Below are 19297 nucleotides of genomic sequence, written 5' to 3'. Positions count from 1 at the left end.
TTCTAAATAAATCACAGACAGTGTCACCTCTAAATAAATCACAGACAGTGTCACCAGCAAAGCACCCCCACATCATCACACCTCCTCCTCCATGCTTCACGGCGGGAACCACACATACAGAGCTCATCCGTTCACCTACTCTGCAACTCACAAAGACATGGCGGTTGGAACTAAAAATCTCAAATTTGGACTCATCAGACCAAAGGACAGTATTCCACCGGTCTAATGTCCATTGCTCGTGTTTCTTGGCCCAAGCAAATCTCTTCTTATTATTGGTGTCCTTTAGTAGTGGTTTCCTTTCAGTAATTCGACCATGAAGGCCTGATTCACGCAGTCTCCTCTGAACAGTTGATGTTGAGATGTGTCTGTTACTTGAACTCTGTGAAGCATTTATTTGGGCTGCAATCTGAGGTGCAGTTAACTCTAATGAACTTATCCTCTGCAGCAGAGGTAACTCTGGGTCTTCCTTTCCTGTGGCGGTCCTCATGAGAGCCAGTTTCATCATAGCACTTGATGGTTTTTGCGACTGCATTTGAAGAAACTTTCAAAGTTCTTGAAATGTTCCGTTTTGACTGACCTTCATTTCTTAAAGTAATGATGGACTGTCATTTCTCTTTGCTTATTTCAGCTGTTCTTGCCATAATATGGACTTGGATATTTTACCAAATAGGGATATCTTCTGTATACCACCCCTTCCTTGTCACCACACAACTGATTGGCTCAAATACATTAGCTTTTAACAAGGCACAACCCGTTCATTGAAATGCATTCCAGGTGACTACCTCATGAAGCTGGTTGAGAGAATGCCAAGGGTGTGCAAAGCTGTCATCAAGGCAAAGGGTATCTACTTTGAAGAATCTCAAATTTAAAATATATTTTGATTTGTTTAACACTTGTTTGATTACTACATGATTCCATATGTGTTATTTCATAGTTTTCATGTCTTCACTATTATTCTACAATGTAGAAAATAGTAAAAATAAAGAAAAACCCTGGAATGAGTAGGTGTGTCCAAACTTTTGACTGGTACTGTATATATATATATATATATTTTTTTTTTCTTCTTCAGATTCTTCAGGGGCATCTTCAGCACCCCTACTTCCCGTGGCTATGCTGACACACACACACACACACACACACACAATTTGGCTTTGTAACCATATTTCCATAGTTGGATTTTACTTCAGCACGCTAGATGGCGGCATGACTTGTTTGTGGTCTGGAGGTACCGAAGAAGAAGTCAGAAAGCAGAAACACGCGCCGACGTCATCTGCAGGAAAAATAACAACAACAAAATATTTCGTCACTGTGTAGCTAGCTTTCTAGCCTTGTTGTTGAGATATTTTTGCCGTGTCAAGACCGATTACTCTTTTAACCCAACTCGTTTTATGTCGCTTCATGGTAAGCTTTGAAACAATTCATGCGGTTCCAGGAATATGATACAGCTGTTACGATAACTGCAGCAGTACATTATAGCTACACTAGCTAGCTATGCTGGATACTGTAACTTGATAGCAACATTAGCTATCTAATCGTCGGTAGCTTGAGTTAGTCACTGCCTGGCGTTTGTTTACCAGGCAAGCTAACCTATTTTCTCTTGAAAACCACTTAGATTGTGGTGTCCCTTGTAAACCGTTGTCTTTTGTTTTCTTTCTCTTTTCTTTTGTGTCAATCATGATGCCTCGCCCTGTCCATAAGGCAGAACCAAGCCTGTGTTTTCTTCAGATCTGTAGCTAACTAGCTGATAACATCTGCCTTACGTCACTCCTCCAACATGGCCCAACCGAGAGGAGTCAACAGTCTGCAGTTCAACCAGGACCAGAGTAAGACACTAATTATCTGTGAAGCCAGACAGAAATCTGTAGGAGAGGACATAACTTTTATCAGTCTTGTTTCAAACAGTGTCAATTTAACAGTTTACCCCCTTCCCACTCTATCGGTCTCTACCTCAGGTTGTTTCTGTTGTGCCATGGAGACAGGTGTTAGGATATACAATGTGGAGCCTCTTATGGAGAAGGGACACCTTGGTGAGTGGAATTCCGTGTGGCTCAGTTGGTAGAGCATGGCGCTTGCAACGCCAGGGTTGTGGGTTTGATTCCCACGGGGGACCAGTATGAAAATGTATGCACTGACTACTTACTGTGAACCGCTCTGGATTAGAGCATCTGCTAAATTACTAAAATGTAAATGTATTTCAGACCTGTGGTATCAGCCGTCTGTTTTAGTGTTTGTGTGTGTCAGACCATGAGCAGGTGGGCAGTGTGGCCCAGTGTTCCATGCTGCATCGCTCCAACCTGCTGGCTGTAGTAGGAGGAGGAGTCAACCCCAAGTTCTCTGAGATCTCTGGTGAGCGGACCACATATTTTTAAAATTACTGAATAGACTTTAAAGGTAGAGTCAGTTGAAGAGAGGGGCTAAACTTAAAGCTGGGGTGTATTCATTACTCTGATTCTGTTGGAAAACGTTTTGCAACAGAAACCGTTTACATCAAACATAAGAAAACTTTTTGCAACGAAAACAAGAGTTTCTATTGGACAAAGTCAGGTAGGTCCCTCCCCGTTCCGTTCCGTTTGCTCTGGAGTGTATTCATTAAGAAAAACGTTTACTGTTTAAGAACCAAACGGAAGAAAACGGAGCAAAACTAGTTTCTATTGGACAAATTCAGGGAGGTCCCTCCCTGTTTCGTTTGCTTACGTTTAAGAAACGTTTTGCAATAAATCGGCGTAATGAATATGCCCCTGTTTGCTTCTGTTTGCTTCTTAAACAGTTTCCATTGCAAGATGTGAATACACCCCAGTTTTGGTCCCTTAGCTATCACATTGTAGCAGCGTGAAGCACACTCATTCACATGTGCATGTGTATGACTGTGTGATAGCAAAGTCTTGCATCACTCTCATCTCAATGTCTGTGGTGCTGCTCGTGGCAATGTCATATTGCTGAGTCAATTGTGGCAGTGCCACCTGCTCACAATCCAAGTGATTTTCAAGAGAAAATAGGTGACTTGAACTGATTGTATTTCATATTGATATAAATGGTTCATATTGATATAGAAATGTGATAATGATTCTCATCATGTATTGTTTTAATTTAATTCACAAACTGATGTATAGTTATTAATCCTAGTGTTGGTCTGGGATGATGCTCGGGAGGGAAGGGACCCCAAGGACAAGCTGGTGCTGGAGTTTACCTTCACCAAGCCTGTTCTGGCCGTACGCATGAGACACGACAAGTGAGTGACTATCTGAACGTTCTGAACATTCTCCTGAACAAACCCCAACTGCACATAGAGCTCCCTACAGTGTGTTGTTTATAGATGTTTTACTAACCCTTCTCTCCCTCTGATTTCTCTCTCTCCACCCTCTCCTCTCTCTCCTCGCTTACTCTTTCTCTCTCTCTCTCTCTCTCTCTCTCTCTCTCCCTCCTCACTCTCTCTCTTTCTCTCTCTCTCTCTCTTAGGATCATCATTGTGTTAAAGAACAGAATCTATGTCTACAGTTTCCCTGACAACCCTGTGAAACGGTTTGAGTTTGACACCAGAGACAACCCTAAAGGTACACACACATACACACACATCTATGTTTTACAAAATTATATTTTCCCTAACCCTTAACCCTAACCTAAACCCCTAACCATAATCCCCTAATCCTGAGCCTGAAATAGCCTTTTTCCTTGTGAGGTCCCGGCGAAATGTCCCCACTTGTCCAAATTTTCCTTGTTTTACTATCCTTGTGAGGACTTCTGGTCCCTACAAGGATAGTAAAACCAAACAAAACACACACGCATGGATATGTTTATCTGATAGATGTGTGTATCCCCTCTCTCTCGCTCTCTTTCTCTCTGTCAGGACTGTGTGACCTATGCCCCAGTCTGGAGAAACAGCTGCTGGTCTTCCCTGGACATAAATGTGGAAGTCTGCAGCTTGTGGTAATTCATCCATTTCATGTAAAAGTTAATTCCATGGTACTATACTAACTAACTATGTTGGTTTATAAGCTGTTCATAAGATCACCTTCACATGTCATTGCATTGACTTACGGATTCATAGTGTTTGAAGACTCTCTGCCCTCCCTTATCAAATAAATGAAATCATAACTGTAGAGACAAGAAACTCTTTCAAAAACATTCTGGTCCTGCTCTGTGTGTGTTGATCATGTTTCACATTACCCAAATCAAAGTCTATTTGTCACATAACAGAATACAACATGTGTAAACCATACAGTGAAATGCTTCCTTACATGAGGTCCCAGTCAGTGTTCAACTCTCTCCTTCTCCCTCCTCTACTTCTCTCTCTCCTTCCCTCTGCATCCCTCTCTCCGCTCCAGGACCTGTCCAACACTAAACCTGGCACGTCGTCTGCCCCCTTCACCATCAATGCCCACCAGAGTGAGATCGCCTGCCTGGCACTCAACCAGCCTGGCAGCGTGGCAGCCTCGGCCTCCCGCAAGGGCACCCTGATCAGACTGTTTGATACCACCACCAGAGACAAACTAGTGGAGCTACGCAGAGGAACGGACCCTGCTACACTCTACTGGTACTGGGAGGGAGAGGAGGGGAGGGAGGGAGGGAGGGAGGGAGGGAGGAACGGACACTGCTACACTCTACTGGCACTGGGAGGGAGGGAGGGAGGGAGGGAGGGAGGGGGAAATGGAATTGAGTCTCATCTCTTCTCTCGCTCTCTCTCTTCCAGTATCAACTTCAGTCATGACTCTTCGTTCCTGTGTGCCTCTAGTGACAAGGGCACTGTTCACATCTTCGCTCTCAAAGACACTAAACTCAACAGACGCTCTGCGTAAGATGCACGAACGTGTGTGTGAGAGAGTGTGTTTGTGCGTACCTCAAATCCAAATTTGACCATTTATTGTTAATGGCTTGTTCATGCCACTATCTCCTCTCTTATCCTCTCCCCAGATTGGCTCGCGTGGGGAAGGTGGGCCCTGTGATTGGTCAGTATGTGGACAGCCAGTGGTCATTGGCAAGTTTCACTGTCCCGGCGGAGTGTGCCTGTATCTGTGCATTTGGGAAGAACACCTCCAAAAACGTCAACTCTGTCATCGGTCAGTCCACAGCAATATCTGATATCTATCAATCATTATAGTTATCGTCCTAGCTGGGAAATTCATTGTAGTGTCGGAATTAATAATACACAATACAATATCGGCTACTTTTATAATAGATTAAGCACTGGCGCATTGCAGTGTAAAAGTTTTTTCTGCATTCCACCTTTTTCTAGCTATCTGTGTTGACGGGACCTTCCATAAGTACGTGTTCACCCCTGATGGCAACTGTAACCGGGAAGCCTTCGACGTTTACCTGGACATCTGTGACGACGACGACTTCTGAGAGGAAGGAGAGGGGGGAAAAAGGAGGTGGGAGGGATCAAAGAGAGGAGAGCGAGGGAGGGCAGAGGAGCAGGGGGAGGAGAGACCTGATGATGGTGATGATAGTGTTGATGGTATTATGATGATGATGGTGGAAATGGTGATGATGGTAATGATGATGATGATGGGTGTGAGGAGGGAGGGAGGAAAGAGAGGAGGGCAAGAGAGAGAGAGGGAGGGAGTGCAGAGGATCAGGGGAGGAGAGACCTGATGATAATGCAGGTGATGATGATGGTGGTGGTGGTGATGATGATGATGGTAGATTGGATCTAGACTCGAACGAAGAGGTGAAGCTAAAGAAGCAGAGCCGGTTTTACAGAAACATACAAGTGGTCTAAAGGTCTGTTTTACATGATTGTCTTGTGTTTTTATTGTAATAAAGTTTATCTAAATATGTATGAAGATTAAAAACATTTTTACTCTGACTGCTGGCTTTTCTGTGGTCACTTTGAGTTGACTGAATATATGAGACCTGTTCTGATGTAGTGTAGTCACTTCCAGGACATGATTACAGATGCAGGCACAGGTATATATAAGGTTAATGGTAAAAGTGGATGAATACCAACATAGAGAATGCTCCTACTGACAACAATTCAATTTAGGAAAATATTACATAAACAGTGCCTTCAGAAAGTATTCATACCCCTTGACTTATTCCACATTTTCTTGTGTTACAGCCTGAATTCCAAATGGATAAAATATATTTTTTCTCACCCATCTACACACAATACCCCATAATGACAAAGTGAAAACATGTTTTTAGAAATTTTAGCAAATATATTGAAAATGAAATACAGAAATATCTCATTTACATAAGTATTCACACCCCTGAGTTAATACCTTGTAGAAACACCTTTGGCAGCGATTACAGCTGTGAGTCTTTCTGGGTAAGTCTAAGAGTTTTCCACACCTGGATTGTGCAACACCTGTCCATTATTATTTTTTTAAATTCTTCAAGCTCTGTCAAATTGGTTATTAGTCATTGCTTGACAACCATTTTCAGGTCTTGCCAGATTTTCAAGTAGATTTAATTCAAAACTGTAACTCGGCCACTCAGGAACATTACCTGTCTTCTTGGTAAGCAACTCCAGTGTAGATTTAGGGCAGCAGGTAGCCTAGCGGTTAAGAGCATTGGGCCAGTAACTGAAAGGTTACGTTGATGTGCCCTTGAGCAAGGCACCTAATTTCTCCTGTAAGTCGCTCTGGATAAGAGCATCTGCAAAATGATTAGAACAAAAATCTCTATTTAATCCATTTTAAATTCAGGCTGTAACACAACACATGTGGAAAAAGTCAAGGCGTGTGAAAACTTTCTGAAGGCACTGTAATATGCATATCCAATGTCTTTGAGCAGATGATTGTTTAAAAAACTATGCACAGCATCAATAAAGACTTCCTCATCTAGCTCGCTGACATGGCTGAAAATACCATGAATAGAAATGATGAGTGGAAGAATCTCTCAAACTACACGGAAGGGAAACCACACAGTTACCAACAGTGGGAAGAAATAAAAAACTTTCCCAGCAAGACAAACCCCTCAGCTGTACCTAATTTAGAAACAATTTATTCAGCTTTGCTGTGAGGAAGAACAAACTGGATGAAGCAAGTATAATAGCCAGGACACAGAAATGATAGAACATATTGGCTGTTGTTGTGAGCAGGGAGAGAGTAGACTTTAGTTCAGTCAGCCAATCAACAGTCAGAAAAGTACCCTAAAGGAGAGAGAATTACAAGCATCCAGCAGAAGAATGAAGAGTGTTGTAGGTGTGCTGGTGTTGCTGTTCTGCTGTCTGTCTGGGGCATTGGCTCAACAGAACAGGGTTGAGGGTGCTGTGAAAAACACTGAAACCACCTGTCATGCTGATGTCCATGCTGTGCTGAGAGAGATGAGCGCTGCCATGGCGGAGCAGAGAGTGGAGCTGAAACACACAGACACAGCTGCAAGCCCTGCAGGGCCAACTGAAAACCACTGAAAGACAAATGGAGGAACTAAGAAAACAGAATAAAGGTAAATGCATGGACATTGAAAATTCTAAAATCAGATATTTGATAAAACATTCTAATAATGACAAATAATTTGAATGCACACTAAATTCATTAGTTATTCAACTGAAGTCCCATAACAGATAACAATTTTGTTAGCATGGAATATAATGTATTTATAGGCTACTGTAGTTGGGAAATACAAGATTCTTGTTTTATTGTTGTTGCAGAGAGGCCATATGTGGCGTTTGCAGCTTCTTTGGGAGTGTCTGGAAACACTGGTCCCTTCAACACAGACATCACAATGATCTACAAAAACATCTTCACCAACACTGGCTCCGCCTACAATCCAAATACAGGTCTATTTTCAGTGTGCATACAGCTACAGTATCCATTAAATATACAGACAGAGAGACAATCTAAAAATATTGGTTGATCTTTTGACTTGGAGGGATTTTGAGCACTGTCACTACATTACGTTGCTTTATGTCTTGGTGGTAGTGGTGTCAGACTTGTTGTGTTCCCTCATCCACAGGGATCTTCACAGCACCAGTGAGGGGAGTCTACTACTTCAGCTTCTCTGGTTGTAACGATGCCTCCAAAGCAATGGGTCTGCAGCTGTATAAGAATGGAGTCAAGCAGGTCACTGTTTTCAACCATGACAGCGGTACCCGCTATGAGACTTCCACCAATGGGATCTCTTTGGAGCTGGAGGTGGGAGTGCAGGTCTACGTGCGTCTCCTGAAAAATACATGGGTTGCTGATAGTGACAACAACCACAACACTTTCATAGGCCATCTGCTTTTCCCACTCTTGTCATCTGGTTGCCAACAGTAGGTTGCCATGTGATTCAATTATGATTTATAATCTTCACAATGCATTGTTCAATCTATTGTTCAATCTAGAAATCAATAAAGCTTTAGCCATTCAATTCCACTGTCATCAATGTCTTTCATCAAAAGTTGACCAGCCACTTTCCCTTCCCCAAACCGTCCCTCAGATAAACTAATTGTTGTGTTTAAATGTTTCATTCATACCAATCATGACAATCAGCAGTTCAATCGAGTACAGACTTAACTGAATCACAACAGAGACAGAATGCAATAGGGAATTTGAATTGAATAGTTTGGGGGTAAGCCTCGTCTACGAGAAATTGTTCTCGGAGCCAGATTTGAATGACAGGTTGCCCTATGCGTAGACATATAACTACTACCCTAGATTTATGCCCATTGGTTGAAAGAAAGGAAAGTGATTATTGCATGAGTGGCAGCAAGCATGGTGGCAGCAAGCATGGTGGAATTGCCTTAGTGTGCCATGTTCATAGGCTGAAGTTAATAGGTGAATGACATTCCGCACGCTTGCTCATAGTAGAGGAGGAGAGACATGATGCTATGCTGATGAGGTAACATTATAGACACTATCATATAAATACCTGCTATGCTGATGAGGTAATAATATAAACCCTACCTATGTGTGAGTGTGTGTCTGTGTGTCTGTGAGTTCATACTGTGTTTGTGTGTCAGACCATGAGCAGGTGGGCAGTGTGGCACATGCTGCATCGCTCCAACCTGTGTGGAGCAATATGCATGTGTGTGTTTTGTGCATGTGAGTGTAAAACCAAGATTGAACTCTTTGGCCTGAATGCCAAGTGTCACGTCTGGAGGAAACCTGGCACTATCCCTACGGGGAAGCATGGTGGTGGCAGCATCATGCTGTGGGGATGTTTTTCAGTGGCAGGTACTGGGAGACTAGTCAGGATCAAGGGAAAGATGAATGGAGCAAAGTACAGAGAGATCCTTGATGAAAACCTGCTCCAGAGTGCTCAGGACCTCTGACTGGGGCGACGGTTCACCTTCCAACAGGACAACAACCCTAAGCACACAGCCAAGACAATGCAGGAGTGGCTTCAGGACAAGTCTCTGAATGTCCTTGAGTGGCCCAGCCAGAGCTCGGACTTGAACCTGATCAAACATCTCCGGAGAGACCTGAAAATAGCTGTGCAGCAATGCTCCCCATCCTACCTGACAGAGCTTAAGAGGATCTGCAACGAAGAATGGGAGAAATCCCCAAATACAGGTGTGCCAAGCTTGTAGCGTCATACCCAAGAAGACTCAAAGCTGTAATCACAGCCAAAGGTGCATCAACAAAATACTTAGTAAAGGGTCTGAATACTTATGTAAATGTGAAATGTCCTTTTTTTATTTGGAATACATTTGCTAAAATCAAAAAAAGAAAATAAATATGTGCTTTGTCATTACGGGGTATTGTGTGTAAATTGATGAGGAAAAAAAAAAAAACATTTTTAGAATAAGGCTGTAAAGTAACAAAATGTGGAAAAAGTCAAGGGGTGTTCAACTGTGTTCATTTTACGTAGCCTTATGCCTGCCCGTACCATAACCCCACCGCCACTATGCGGCACTCTTTTCACAACGGTGATATCAGCAAACCACTCGCCCACACGACGCGGTCGTGAGGCTGGTTGGACGTACTGCTAAATTCTCTACAACAACTTTGAAGGCAGCTTATGGTAGAGAAATTAACATTCAATTCTCTGGCAACAGCTTTGGTGGACATTCCTGCAGTCAGCATGCCAATTGCACGCTCCCACAAAACTTGAGAAACCTTGACATTGTGTTGTGTGACAAAACTGCACATTTTAGAGTGGCCTTTTATTGTCCTCAGCACAAGGTGCACCTGTGTAATGATCATGCTATTTAATCAGCTTCTTGATATACCACACCTGTCAGGTGGATGGATTATCTTGACAAAGGAGAAATGCTCACTAACAGGGATGTTAACAAATTTGTGCACAGAATTTGAGATAATTAAGGTTTTTGTGCGTATGGAACATTTCTGGGACCTTTTATTTCAGCTCATGAAACATGAGACCAACACTTTACATGTTGTGTTTATATTTTTGTTCAGTGTATAATGTTGTGTATGGACAGTATATGAATAGAAACGGTGTGTACAGCAGTAGTTATACAGGATGAGCCATGACTAGAATACCTCCTGAGACCCAGAAATTCATTGTTGTCCTCTCTAGTGGACATCAATTCTTGGTCCGTATCTCTGAGGCCATACAAGCGACTGTATTAAGTCCTGTTGTCCCTTTGAGAGAATATTCTGGGCTTTTCAATGATATCACATGTGACCTTGACAACCTTATCTTCCTGGTTCTTAAAACAATGTCAAAATTAGCACATTTTATGGACGTTTGAAAATAAGTGTGTGTAATTATTATTTAGAGTTTGACATTCATGTATTTTCACCCCCCAAAAAATCCAAAACGTATTTAGGCTCTCAGGAGGCTATTCATATAAAGTGGGTAAAACAGTATGTTAACATTATTAAAGTGACTAGTGTTCAATTACTATGTACAGTAGAAGCTGTTTCTCAGTCTCTCGGTCCCAGCTTTGATGCACCTGTACTGTCTCAGCCTTCTAGATGGTAGCGGGGTGAACAGGCCGTGGCTCGGGTGGCTGAGGTCCTTGATGATCTTCTTGGCCTTCTTGTGACACCGGGTGCTGTAGATGTCCTGGAAGGCAGGCACTGTGCCCCCAGAGATGCGTTCGGCTGACAGCACCTGTGTAACTGAGTGTATGTCTGTGTGTGTGTTAGTGTGAGTGTGCAAGAGTGTCAGTGTAGGCGTGATAGGTGGATATACAGTGCATTTCCCCCTCATCAATCGACACACAATAACCCATAATGACAAAGCAAAAACAGGTTTTTAGATTTCTTTAGCACTGCACTGCAGAGATGGTTGTCCTTCTGGAAGGTTTTCCCATCTCCACAGAGGAACTCTGGAGCTATCTCAGAGTGACCATCAGGTTCTTGGTCACCTCCCTGACCAAGGCCCTTCTCCCCCGATTGCCAGCTCTAGGAAGAGTCCTGGTGGTTCCAAACTTCTTCCTTTTAAGAATGATGGAGGCCACTGTGTTCTTGGGGACCTTCAATGCTGCAGAAATGTTATGATACCCTTCCCCAGATCTGTGCCTCGACACAAACCTGTCTCGGAGCTCTACGGACAATTCCTTTGACCTCATGTCTTGGTTTTTGCTCTGTTAACTGTGGGACCTTATATAGACAGGTGTTTGCCTTTCCTAATCATGTCCAATCAAGTTGTAGAAACATCTCAAGGATGATCAATGAAAACTTGTTTTCGTTTTGTCATTGTAGGGTATGATAATTTGTATGTATTTAATCCATTGTAGAATTAGGCTGTAACGTAACAAAATGTGGAAAAAGTCAAGGGGTCTGAATATTTTCAGATGGAATTCTACTTGTAAACAGGGCTGAAAAGTGACTGGGATCTGGAATATATACTGAACAAACATATAAACACAACATGTAAAGTGTTGGTCTCTAGGAATGTTCCATACACACAAAAAGCTTATTTTCTCACATTTTGTGCACAAATTTGTTTACATCCCTGTTAGTGAGCATTTCTTATTTGCCAAAATAATCCATCCACCTGACAAGTGTGGCATATCAAGAAGCTGATTAAACAGCATGATCATTACACAGGTGCACCTTGTGCTGGGGACAATAAAAGGCCACTCTAAAATGTGAAGTTTTGTCACACAACACAATGCCACAGATGTCTCAATATTTATAGAGAGTGTTCAGTTGGCATGCTGACTGCAGGAATGTCCACCAGAGCTGTTGCCAGAGAATTGAATGTTCATTTTTCTACCATAAGCCGGCGTCTTAGAGAATTTGGCAGTACGTCCAACTGGCCTCACAACCGCAGACCACGTGTATGGCGTTGTGTGGGCGAGTGGTTTGCTGATGTCAAAGTTGTGAACAGAGTGCCCCATGGTGGCGGTGGGATTATGGTATGAGCAGACATAAACTACGGACAATGAACACAATTGCATTTTATCGATGGCAATGTTAATACACAGCGATACCGTGACAAGATCCTGAGGCCCATGGTCGTGCCATTCAATTCCATACGAAGTGTGTCGCGCTACATGAGACAAATGGTGGTCACACCAGGTTCTGACTGGTTTTCTGATCCACACCCCTACCTTTTTTAAAAGGTATCTGTGACCAACAGATGCACATCTGTATTCCCAGTCATGTGAAATCCATAGATTAAGCCAAATGAATTTATTTCAGTTGATTTATTTCAATCCTTATATGAACAGTAACTCAGTAAAATCTTTGAAATTGTTGCACATTGCGTTTCTTTTTTTGTTCAGTAATATAAATATGTATGCTAATATACTAATATATACATGTAAACAGGAGTAATAGTGACCAGTAGCAGGATAAATAGATACACTACATGACCAAAAGTATGTGGACACCTGCTCGTCGAAAATCAAATTCCAAAATCATGGGCATTCATATGGAGTTGGTCCCCCTTTGCTGCTATAACAGCCTCCACTCTTCTGGGAAGGCTTTCCACTAGACCATTATTCCCCCACCACCAAACTTTACAGTTGGCACTATGCATTCGTCCAGGTAGCGTTCTCCTGGCATCCTCCAAACCCAGATTCATCCGTCGGACTTCCAGATGGTGAAGCGTGATTCATCACTCCAGAGAACGCGTTTCCAATGCTCCAGAGTCAAATGGCGGCGAGCTTTACACCACTCCAGCCGACGCTTGGCATTGCGCATGGTGATCTTAGGCCTGTGTGCGACTGCTCGGCCATGGAAACCCATTTCATGAAGCTCCTGACGACAGGTCTTGTGCTGACGTTGCTTCCAGAGGCAGTTTGGAACTCGGTAGTGAGTGTTGCAACAGAGGACAGACGATTTTTATGCGCTACACGCTACAGCACTCGGCGGTCCCGTTCTTTGAGCTTGTGTGGCCTACCACTTCGCGGCTGAGCCGTTGTTGCACCTAGATGTTTCCACTTCACAATAACAGCATTTGCAGTTGACCAGGGCAGCTCTAGCAGGGAATACATTTCATGAACTGACTTGTTGGAACGGTGGCATCCTATGACTGTGCCACGTTGAAAGTAATTGAGCTCTTCAGTAAGGACATTCTACTGCCAATGTTTGTCTATGTAGATTGCATGGCTGTGTGCTAGATTTTATACACCTGTCAGCAACGGTGTGGTTGAAATAGCCGAATCCACTAATTTGAAGGGGTGTCCACATTTTTTATATATAGTGTAGATACTAATGGTAATGACAATCAATAATCAGTGAGTAGCAGCAAAGTGGTAGTAATACATTTAATCAATAATAATTTTAGCAGCAGTGTAGGTGTGAGGGGTTGTGTGCGTGTGGGCATAAGTTTGTGGTGTCATTAATGAGTGTGTGAGTGAGGGTGTATGTGAGTGTGTGTATGTGAGTATATGTGTGTGCGTCACAGGAGGTTGGTGGCACCTTAATTAGGGAGGACGGGCTCGTGGTAATGGTTGGAGTGGAATAAGTGGAATGGTATCAAACACATCAAACACATGGTTTCCATGTGTTTGATGCCATTCCATTTGCTCCGTTCCAGCCATTATTATGAGCCGTCCTCCCCTCAGCAGCCTCCACTGGTGTGCGTGTGAGTAAGGAGGGTGTTTGTCTGAGTGGGTAGATCCCTGTGGATGGGCATAGAGTCAATAGTCTGTGGAAGAGCATTAGTTGTTAGCCATTTAACAGTCTTATGGCTAGGGGATAGAAGCTGTTTAGGAGGACAAAGACACAGAGAGACAGAGAAAACAACACCACAAGAAAGAAAACGTCAGACAGGGTTCAGACTGATTGGTGTGTGTGCAGCCAGCTAGCCTCAGCCAGCAGATCTACATAAGGCCAAACCTCTTCACCTCTCTCTCCACATAACAACCACTCTGTATCCCTCACTATCCCTCTCTAACACTGCCTCTCTATCGCTCTATCTAAAAAAAACACAAACGCAATCTGTCTCTGCGACACTTAAATGATCAAATCTATTTCCATCATGCCCCCTCCCCTCTTTCCAATCTCTCTTTCCTCCTTTCCTTCCCCCATGGTTTACAGACGCGCCTGTGTGTGTGTGTGTGTGTGTGTGTGTGTGTGTGTGTGTGTGTGTGCACGTGTGCTACAGAGCATCCTGGGGCTTTTATAAGCATAATTATATTTCCTCTCTCACCCTGCATTAAATTGCTTCACCTACTAAACTACTTCACAACCTCAGAGGATAATACAGTACTGATAAAACGTAATCTATAGAGCGGAATTAATACTTGACAATAAGCTGGGATACGCTAACTCACTCACTCACTCACTCACTCACTCACTCACTCACTCACTCACTCACTCACTCACTCACTCACTCACTCACTCACTCACTCACTCACTCACTCACTCAGTGTTAAACACACATCAGCACACAACACACACACACACATGCACGAACACACACACAACACACACACACTGTTGATGTGCTCGTCTTTAGCCATCTAGTGTTTAGCCAGCGCTAACGGCTCATTGGCCCACTGCCTCTAGCAGGCTGATGGTGCTCTGTGTCTGGGACTGATGCTAATGACATTATCATACTAATGATTCTGCCTCTTTCTCTTTCTCTCTCTTTCAGTCGCTCTCTTTCTGTCTCTCTCTTTCTGTCTCTCTCTTTCTGTCTCCCTCTTTCTCTCTCTCTCTCTTTCTCTCTCTCTCTCTCTCTCTCTCTCTCTCTCTCTCTCTCTCTCTCTCTCTATCTCTCTCTCTCTCTCTCTCTCTCTGTCTCTCTCTCACTTTCTGTCTCTCTCTCTTTCTGTCTCCCTCTCTCTCACTCTCTTTCTCTCTCGCTCTCTTTTTCTCACTCTCTCTCTTCCTCTCCCTCTATTTTCTTGATCACTCCCCACTGGGCACAAACTGGTTGAATAAACGTTGTTTCAACGTAATTTGTCAACATATTGTGACATGGAATCTATGTGGAAAATACATTGGAATTTGAAAAAAGTCATCAACTGTTGTTTTGAGGGTGAAATTTCAACCACAGGATTATGTCATCATGGTAACCAATTTTCAACATAGACAAACTATGTTTGTTGAATTTGCAGCTTTGAAAATATAGATCTTCAAAGTTATATCCACTATCAGAAAAAAACTATAGGCTGGGCAGCACCTCCTATTGAAGAATTGATCTATATACAGCTATTCGTTTGGTCTCCCATCCAGGGTTTTAACCAAACCCTGCTTAGTTTTGATATGTCACTGTCTACTACTAGAGTGGCACAGTGGTCTAAGGCACTGCATCGCAGTGCTAGCTGTGCCACTAGAGATCTGTCGTAGCCGGCCGCGACCGGGAGACCCATGGGGCGGCGCACAATTGGTCCAGGGTAGGGGAGGGAATGGCCGGCAGGGATGTAGCTCAGTTGGTAGAGCATGGCGTTCGCAACGCCAGGGTTGTGGGTTCGATTCCCACGGGGGGGCAGTATGAAAAAAATAATAATGTATGCACTCACTAACTGTAAGTCGCTCTGGATGAGAGCGTCTGCTAAATGACTAAAAATGTAAATTTGCTATCATGAGAATGATTACTGAGAGATCTTTTAATAACTAAATAGATTTCCTGTTTCTATCGAAGTCATTCCAAAGGGTAGGTTTAACAGAGCAAATGAAATGTAACCATACTTTACAAGTCATATATCATCAATATTTATGCCTATATTGCATTTGTCATCAACCGCTATTGTTTCAATTCAACCCAGGATTCAACTAAAAATAGACAATACAATAAGCCTAGGGTTTCAAGCTTTGGTTGTTTAAATGTAAGCTTCAAGTTGTTAATTAAATATGTTGCATTCACTTCTCCATCTCAACCAAAAATCAAAGTTAAAGAATAAGACTAAATCAAATCAAACTTTATTTAAAGTGCATTTAAAGTTTCATTTGATTTAGTCCTTTTCTTTAACTTAATTTTTGGTTGCGATGGATACGTGAATCCAACATATCAATTATGAATTTGTAGACAAACTGGATATTGAATTGGGTTTGGTTGTCAATGAAATTAAATATCAACATTTAAAGGAGATGTATCTTCTGCTTAGATAGTTAGTTCCATCTGTGCCACTGACTTAGTGTGGCTTTAATTCCAGTTTGTCTACAAATTAGTAATTGATATGTTGGATTCTCGTCTCCATCTCAACCAAAAATCTAAGTTAAAGAACAGAACTAAATCAAATCAAATCTAACTTTAAATGCACTTTATATAAAGTTTGATTTGATTTAGTCCTATTCTTTACCTTAGATTTGTGGTTGAGATGGAGATGTGAATCCAACATATCAACTATTAGTTTGTAGACAAACTGGAATTAAAGCCAGATTAAGTCAGTGGCACAAAAGATACATCTCCTTCAAATGTTGATATTTTGTTGTGTTGACAACCAAACACAATTCAATATAGCTTTTGCAATACACTAAATAGCCTAAAGTTAAGGCTATCTTACAAACTAATGTAACATTATTTATTCAACCTTAAAATGAGTAACACATCCATGGCCACATTTTGAGGTTACTGTAATTCAGTGGTGGAAAAAGTACCCAACTGTCATACTTTAGTAAAAGTAAAGATACCTTAATAGAAAATGACTCAAGTAAAAGTGAAAGTCACCCAGTAAAATACTACTTGAGTAAAAGTTTAAATGTATTTGGTTTTAAATATTTACATTTACATTTAGCAGACGCTCTTATCCAGAGCGACTTACAGTTAGTGAGTGCATACATTATTATTTTTTTCATACTGGCCCCCCGTGGGAATCGAACCCACAAACCTGGCGTTGCAAACGCCATGCTCTACCAACTGAGCTACACGGGATTAAATATCCTTAAGTATCAAAAGTAAATGTTATTGCGAATGTATTTTATTTTATTTACGGATAGCCAGGGGCACGCTCCAACACTGAGACATAATTTACAAACTAAGCATGTGTTTAGTGAGTCCGCCAGATCAAAGGCAGTAGGGATGACCAGTATTGTTCTCTTGATCAGTTTATGAATTAGACAATTTTCTTGTCCTGCTAATCATTCAAAATGTAATGAGTACTTTTGGGTGTCAAGGAAAATGTATGGAGTAAAAAGGAATGTACTGAAGTAAAAGTAAAAGTTGTAAAAAATATAAATAGCAAAGTACAGATACCCAAAAAAATTACTTAAGTTGTACTTTGAAGTATTTTTACTTAAGTACTTTACACCACTGCTGTAACTATAAATGTCTTCTTATGTAAAAAAGCGTTCATATTCAAGATATCGTGCCAAGGTCGCAGCTCTGTGGAGATCTTCACAATTGCTATAATAATCTGTGCAGAATCTCGCACAGCATTGATAATTTGTACTATTTACTTTTAATGTAATCTCAACAGCAATCCAGGTCATTTGGCTGTGCTATTAGATGAAGCACAGTGATAACACATTAAGTTGTTGTATAAATCCAAAACATCTGACATTGTATTCCATTTGAACTTAGTTGTGCTATTAAATGGTTGAAATCGAAGTGAAATCACATTTAGATGAAAACTAAACCAAAAATCTGACATTGTTTTTCTATTGGAATTTGGTTGTGAGTTTAGATGGTTGAAAGTATAGTGATAACACATTGGGAATGCAACAAACTTCTGGCTGTCTTTTTAGTGGATGAATAAAGGTTGAAATCTCATTGATCAATGTCTCAACCAAATATTACCTACATATTCACGTTGGAATGACGTGGTGTGCCCTGTGGGTCTCTCTCTCTCTTTAACTCTCTCGCTAACAACATAACGAGGGAGAGTAGGGGTCACAAGGTTTTCTTCCTCAAAATAGATGTGAATCCGTTTTTGTTAAGGGTTCTTTGGTTGTCCTAGAAAGTTGCTTGGTTTTCTGAGAAAACTAAACACTTTCTAGGGGTTGCTGAGTGTGTTTTGTTTTCCAGAGAGTGTCTCCTCCGCTCTGTGTCTGTCTGTATATAATTCTAATGAACAGATACAATGCGGCCATGACGATCCTGCTAATTAACAGTGTCTACTGTAATTATGCTTCATTAGAATAAGAACAGTTATTCAGATGGAAGATTGTTGCAGGAGCACTCATAGGCAGTGCCCAAATGGCCCCCTATTTCCTACATAGTGCACTTCTTTAGACAAGAGCCCTATGGGTCCTGGTCAAAAGTAGTGCACTATAAAGGGAATAGTGTGTTATTTGGGAAGCAACCATACACTCAGCATTTGTTTGCTGGGAAGAGAGACTGAGGTTCACATTCAGCAATCAGGTCTGTGTTTCCTTCTTCTGGTGCAGTCATCACACTCATCACACACATTTAAAAGTCAGTGATTAAAACGTTTTCCTGGAATCTAATGGAATCTATGCACGCCTCCCTTCCTCCTGTGTGTCAGAGTCCATTAGTACCAGCAATGAGGGAAATTAACTTTTCAGTGTGATTGTGTGACACTGTGGATTATGTGTTTGTGTGTGTGTGTGTGTGTGTGTGTGTGCGTGCATGTGTGCACATAATTAGAGCCTGTGGGATGCTAGCACCATGCAGATCAGAGTAGAGGGCGGTCCTCATTACTAGTCAGCCCAACTATAGAATGTGACTTTTGGAAACCGGAAGTAAAATAGACAACAATTATCACAAAGAGGAGGTGAGGTAAGGTCTTAACTTCACAAAGAGAGAGAGAGATAGAGTGAGAATAGAGTTGGAGTGAGAGAGAGAGAGAGAGAGAGGTGGAGAGAGAGGTAGAGAGAGAGCCAGAGAGAGAGAGAGGGGTGGAGAGAGAGGTAGAGAGAGAGAGAGAGAGAGAGAGTGAGAGAGAGAGAGAGGTAGAGAGAGAGAGCCAGAGAGAGTGAAAGAGAGAGAGACGTGGAGAGAGAGGTAGAGAGGTAGAGAGAGAGAGAGAGAGAGAGAGAGAGAGAGAGAGAGAGAGAGAGAGGTGGAGAGAGAGCCAGAGAGACAGAGAGAGAGGGGTGGAGAGAGAGGTAGAGAGAGAGAGTGAGAGAGAGGTAGAGAGAGAGAGCCAGAGAGAGTG

The 19297-nt window shown here is 42.1% G+C and overlaps 2 protein-coding genes and 1 non-coding gene across 5 annotated transcripts; all 3 read left to right on the top strand.

Moving 5' to 3' along the window:
- The first annotated feature begins 1235 nt into the window (after nucleotides 1-1235).
- On the top strand, nucleotides 1236-5413 carry LOC121583368 (WD repeat domain phosphoinositide-interacting protein 4). Of its 3 annotated transcripts, none has more exons than XM_041899545.2 (11): nucleotides 1236-1401; nucleotides 1726-1823; nucleotides 1953-2027; nucleotides 2242-2346; nucleotides 3124-3229; nucleotides 3457-3551; nucleotides 3845-3924; nucleotides 4323-4531; nucleotides 4688-4789; nucleotides 4909-5054; nucleotides 5231-5413. In XM_041899545.2, exons 2-11 carry the CDS (start codon nucleotides 1775-1777, stop codon nucleotides 5338-5340), a joined length of 1077 nt encoding a protein of 358 aa, XP_041755479.1. In that variant the 5' UTR covers nucleotides 1236-1401; nucleotides 1726-1774; the 3' UTR covers nucleotides 5341-5413. The 3 variants fall into 3 exon arrangements, with proteins under 3 accessions (XP_041755479.1, XP_041755478.1, XP_041755477.1); XM_041899544.2 differs by having other exon boundaries at nucleotides 1699-1823; XM_041899543.2 differs by having other exon boundaries at nucleotides 1237-1401; nucleotides 1703-1823.
- A 1465-nt stretch (nucleotides 5414-6878) lies between these two features.
- Nucleotides 6879-8292, top strand: LOC121583369 (complement C1q-like protein 2). Its single transcript, XM_041899546.2, has 3 exons — nucleotides 6879-7386; nucleotides 7592-7720; nucleotides 7897-8292. The coding sequence occupies exons 1-3, from the start codon at nucleotides 7359-7361 to the stop codon at nucleotides 8196-8198; spliced, it is 459 nt and encodes a 152-aa protein (XP_041755480.1). The 5' UTR covers nucleotides 6879-7358; the 3' UTR covers nucleotides 8199-8292.
- Nucleotides 8293-15649: 7357 nt separating this feature from the next.
- Nucleotides 15650-15729, top strand: trnaa-cgc. Its single transcript has one exon. It is a non-coding gene; the product is annotated as a tRNA-Ala (tRNA).
- Nucleotides 15730-19297: the final 3568 nt, after the last annotated feature.

Source organism: Coregonus clupeaformis, chromosome 15, assembly GCF_020615455.1.
Source record: "Coregonus clupeaformis isolate EN_2021a chromosome 15, ASM2061545v1, whole genome shotgun sequence".
NCBI classification, from domain to species: domain Eukaryota; kingdom Metazoa; phylum Chordata; class Actinopteri; order Salmoniformes; family Salmonidae; genus Coregonus; species Coregonus clupeaformis.
Note: the sequence above shows the minus strand (reverse complement) of the source record. Positions and strands in the feature narration are given on the sequence as shown.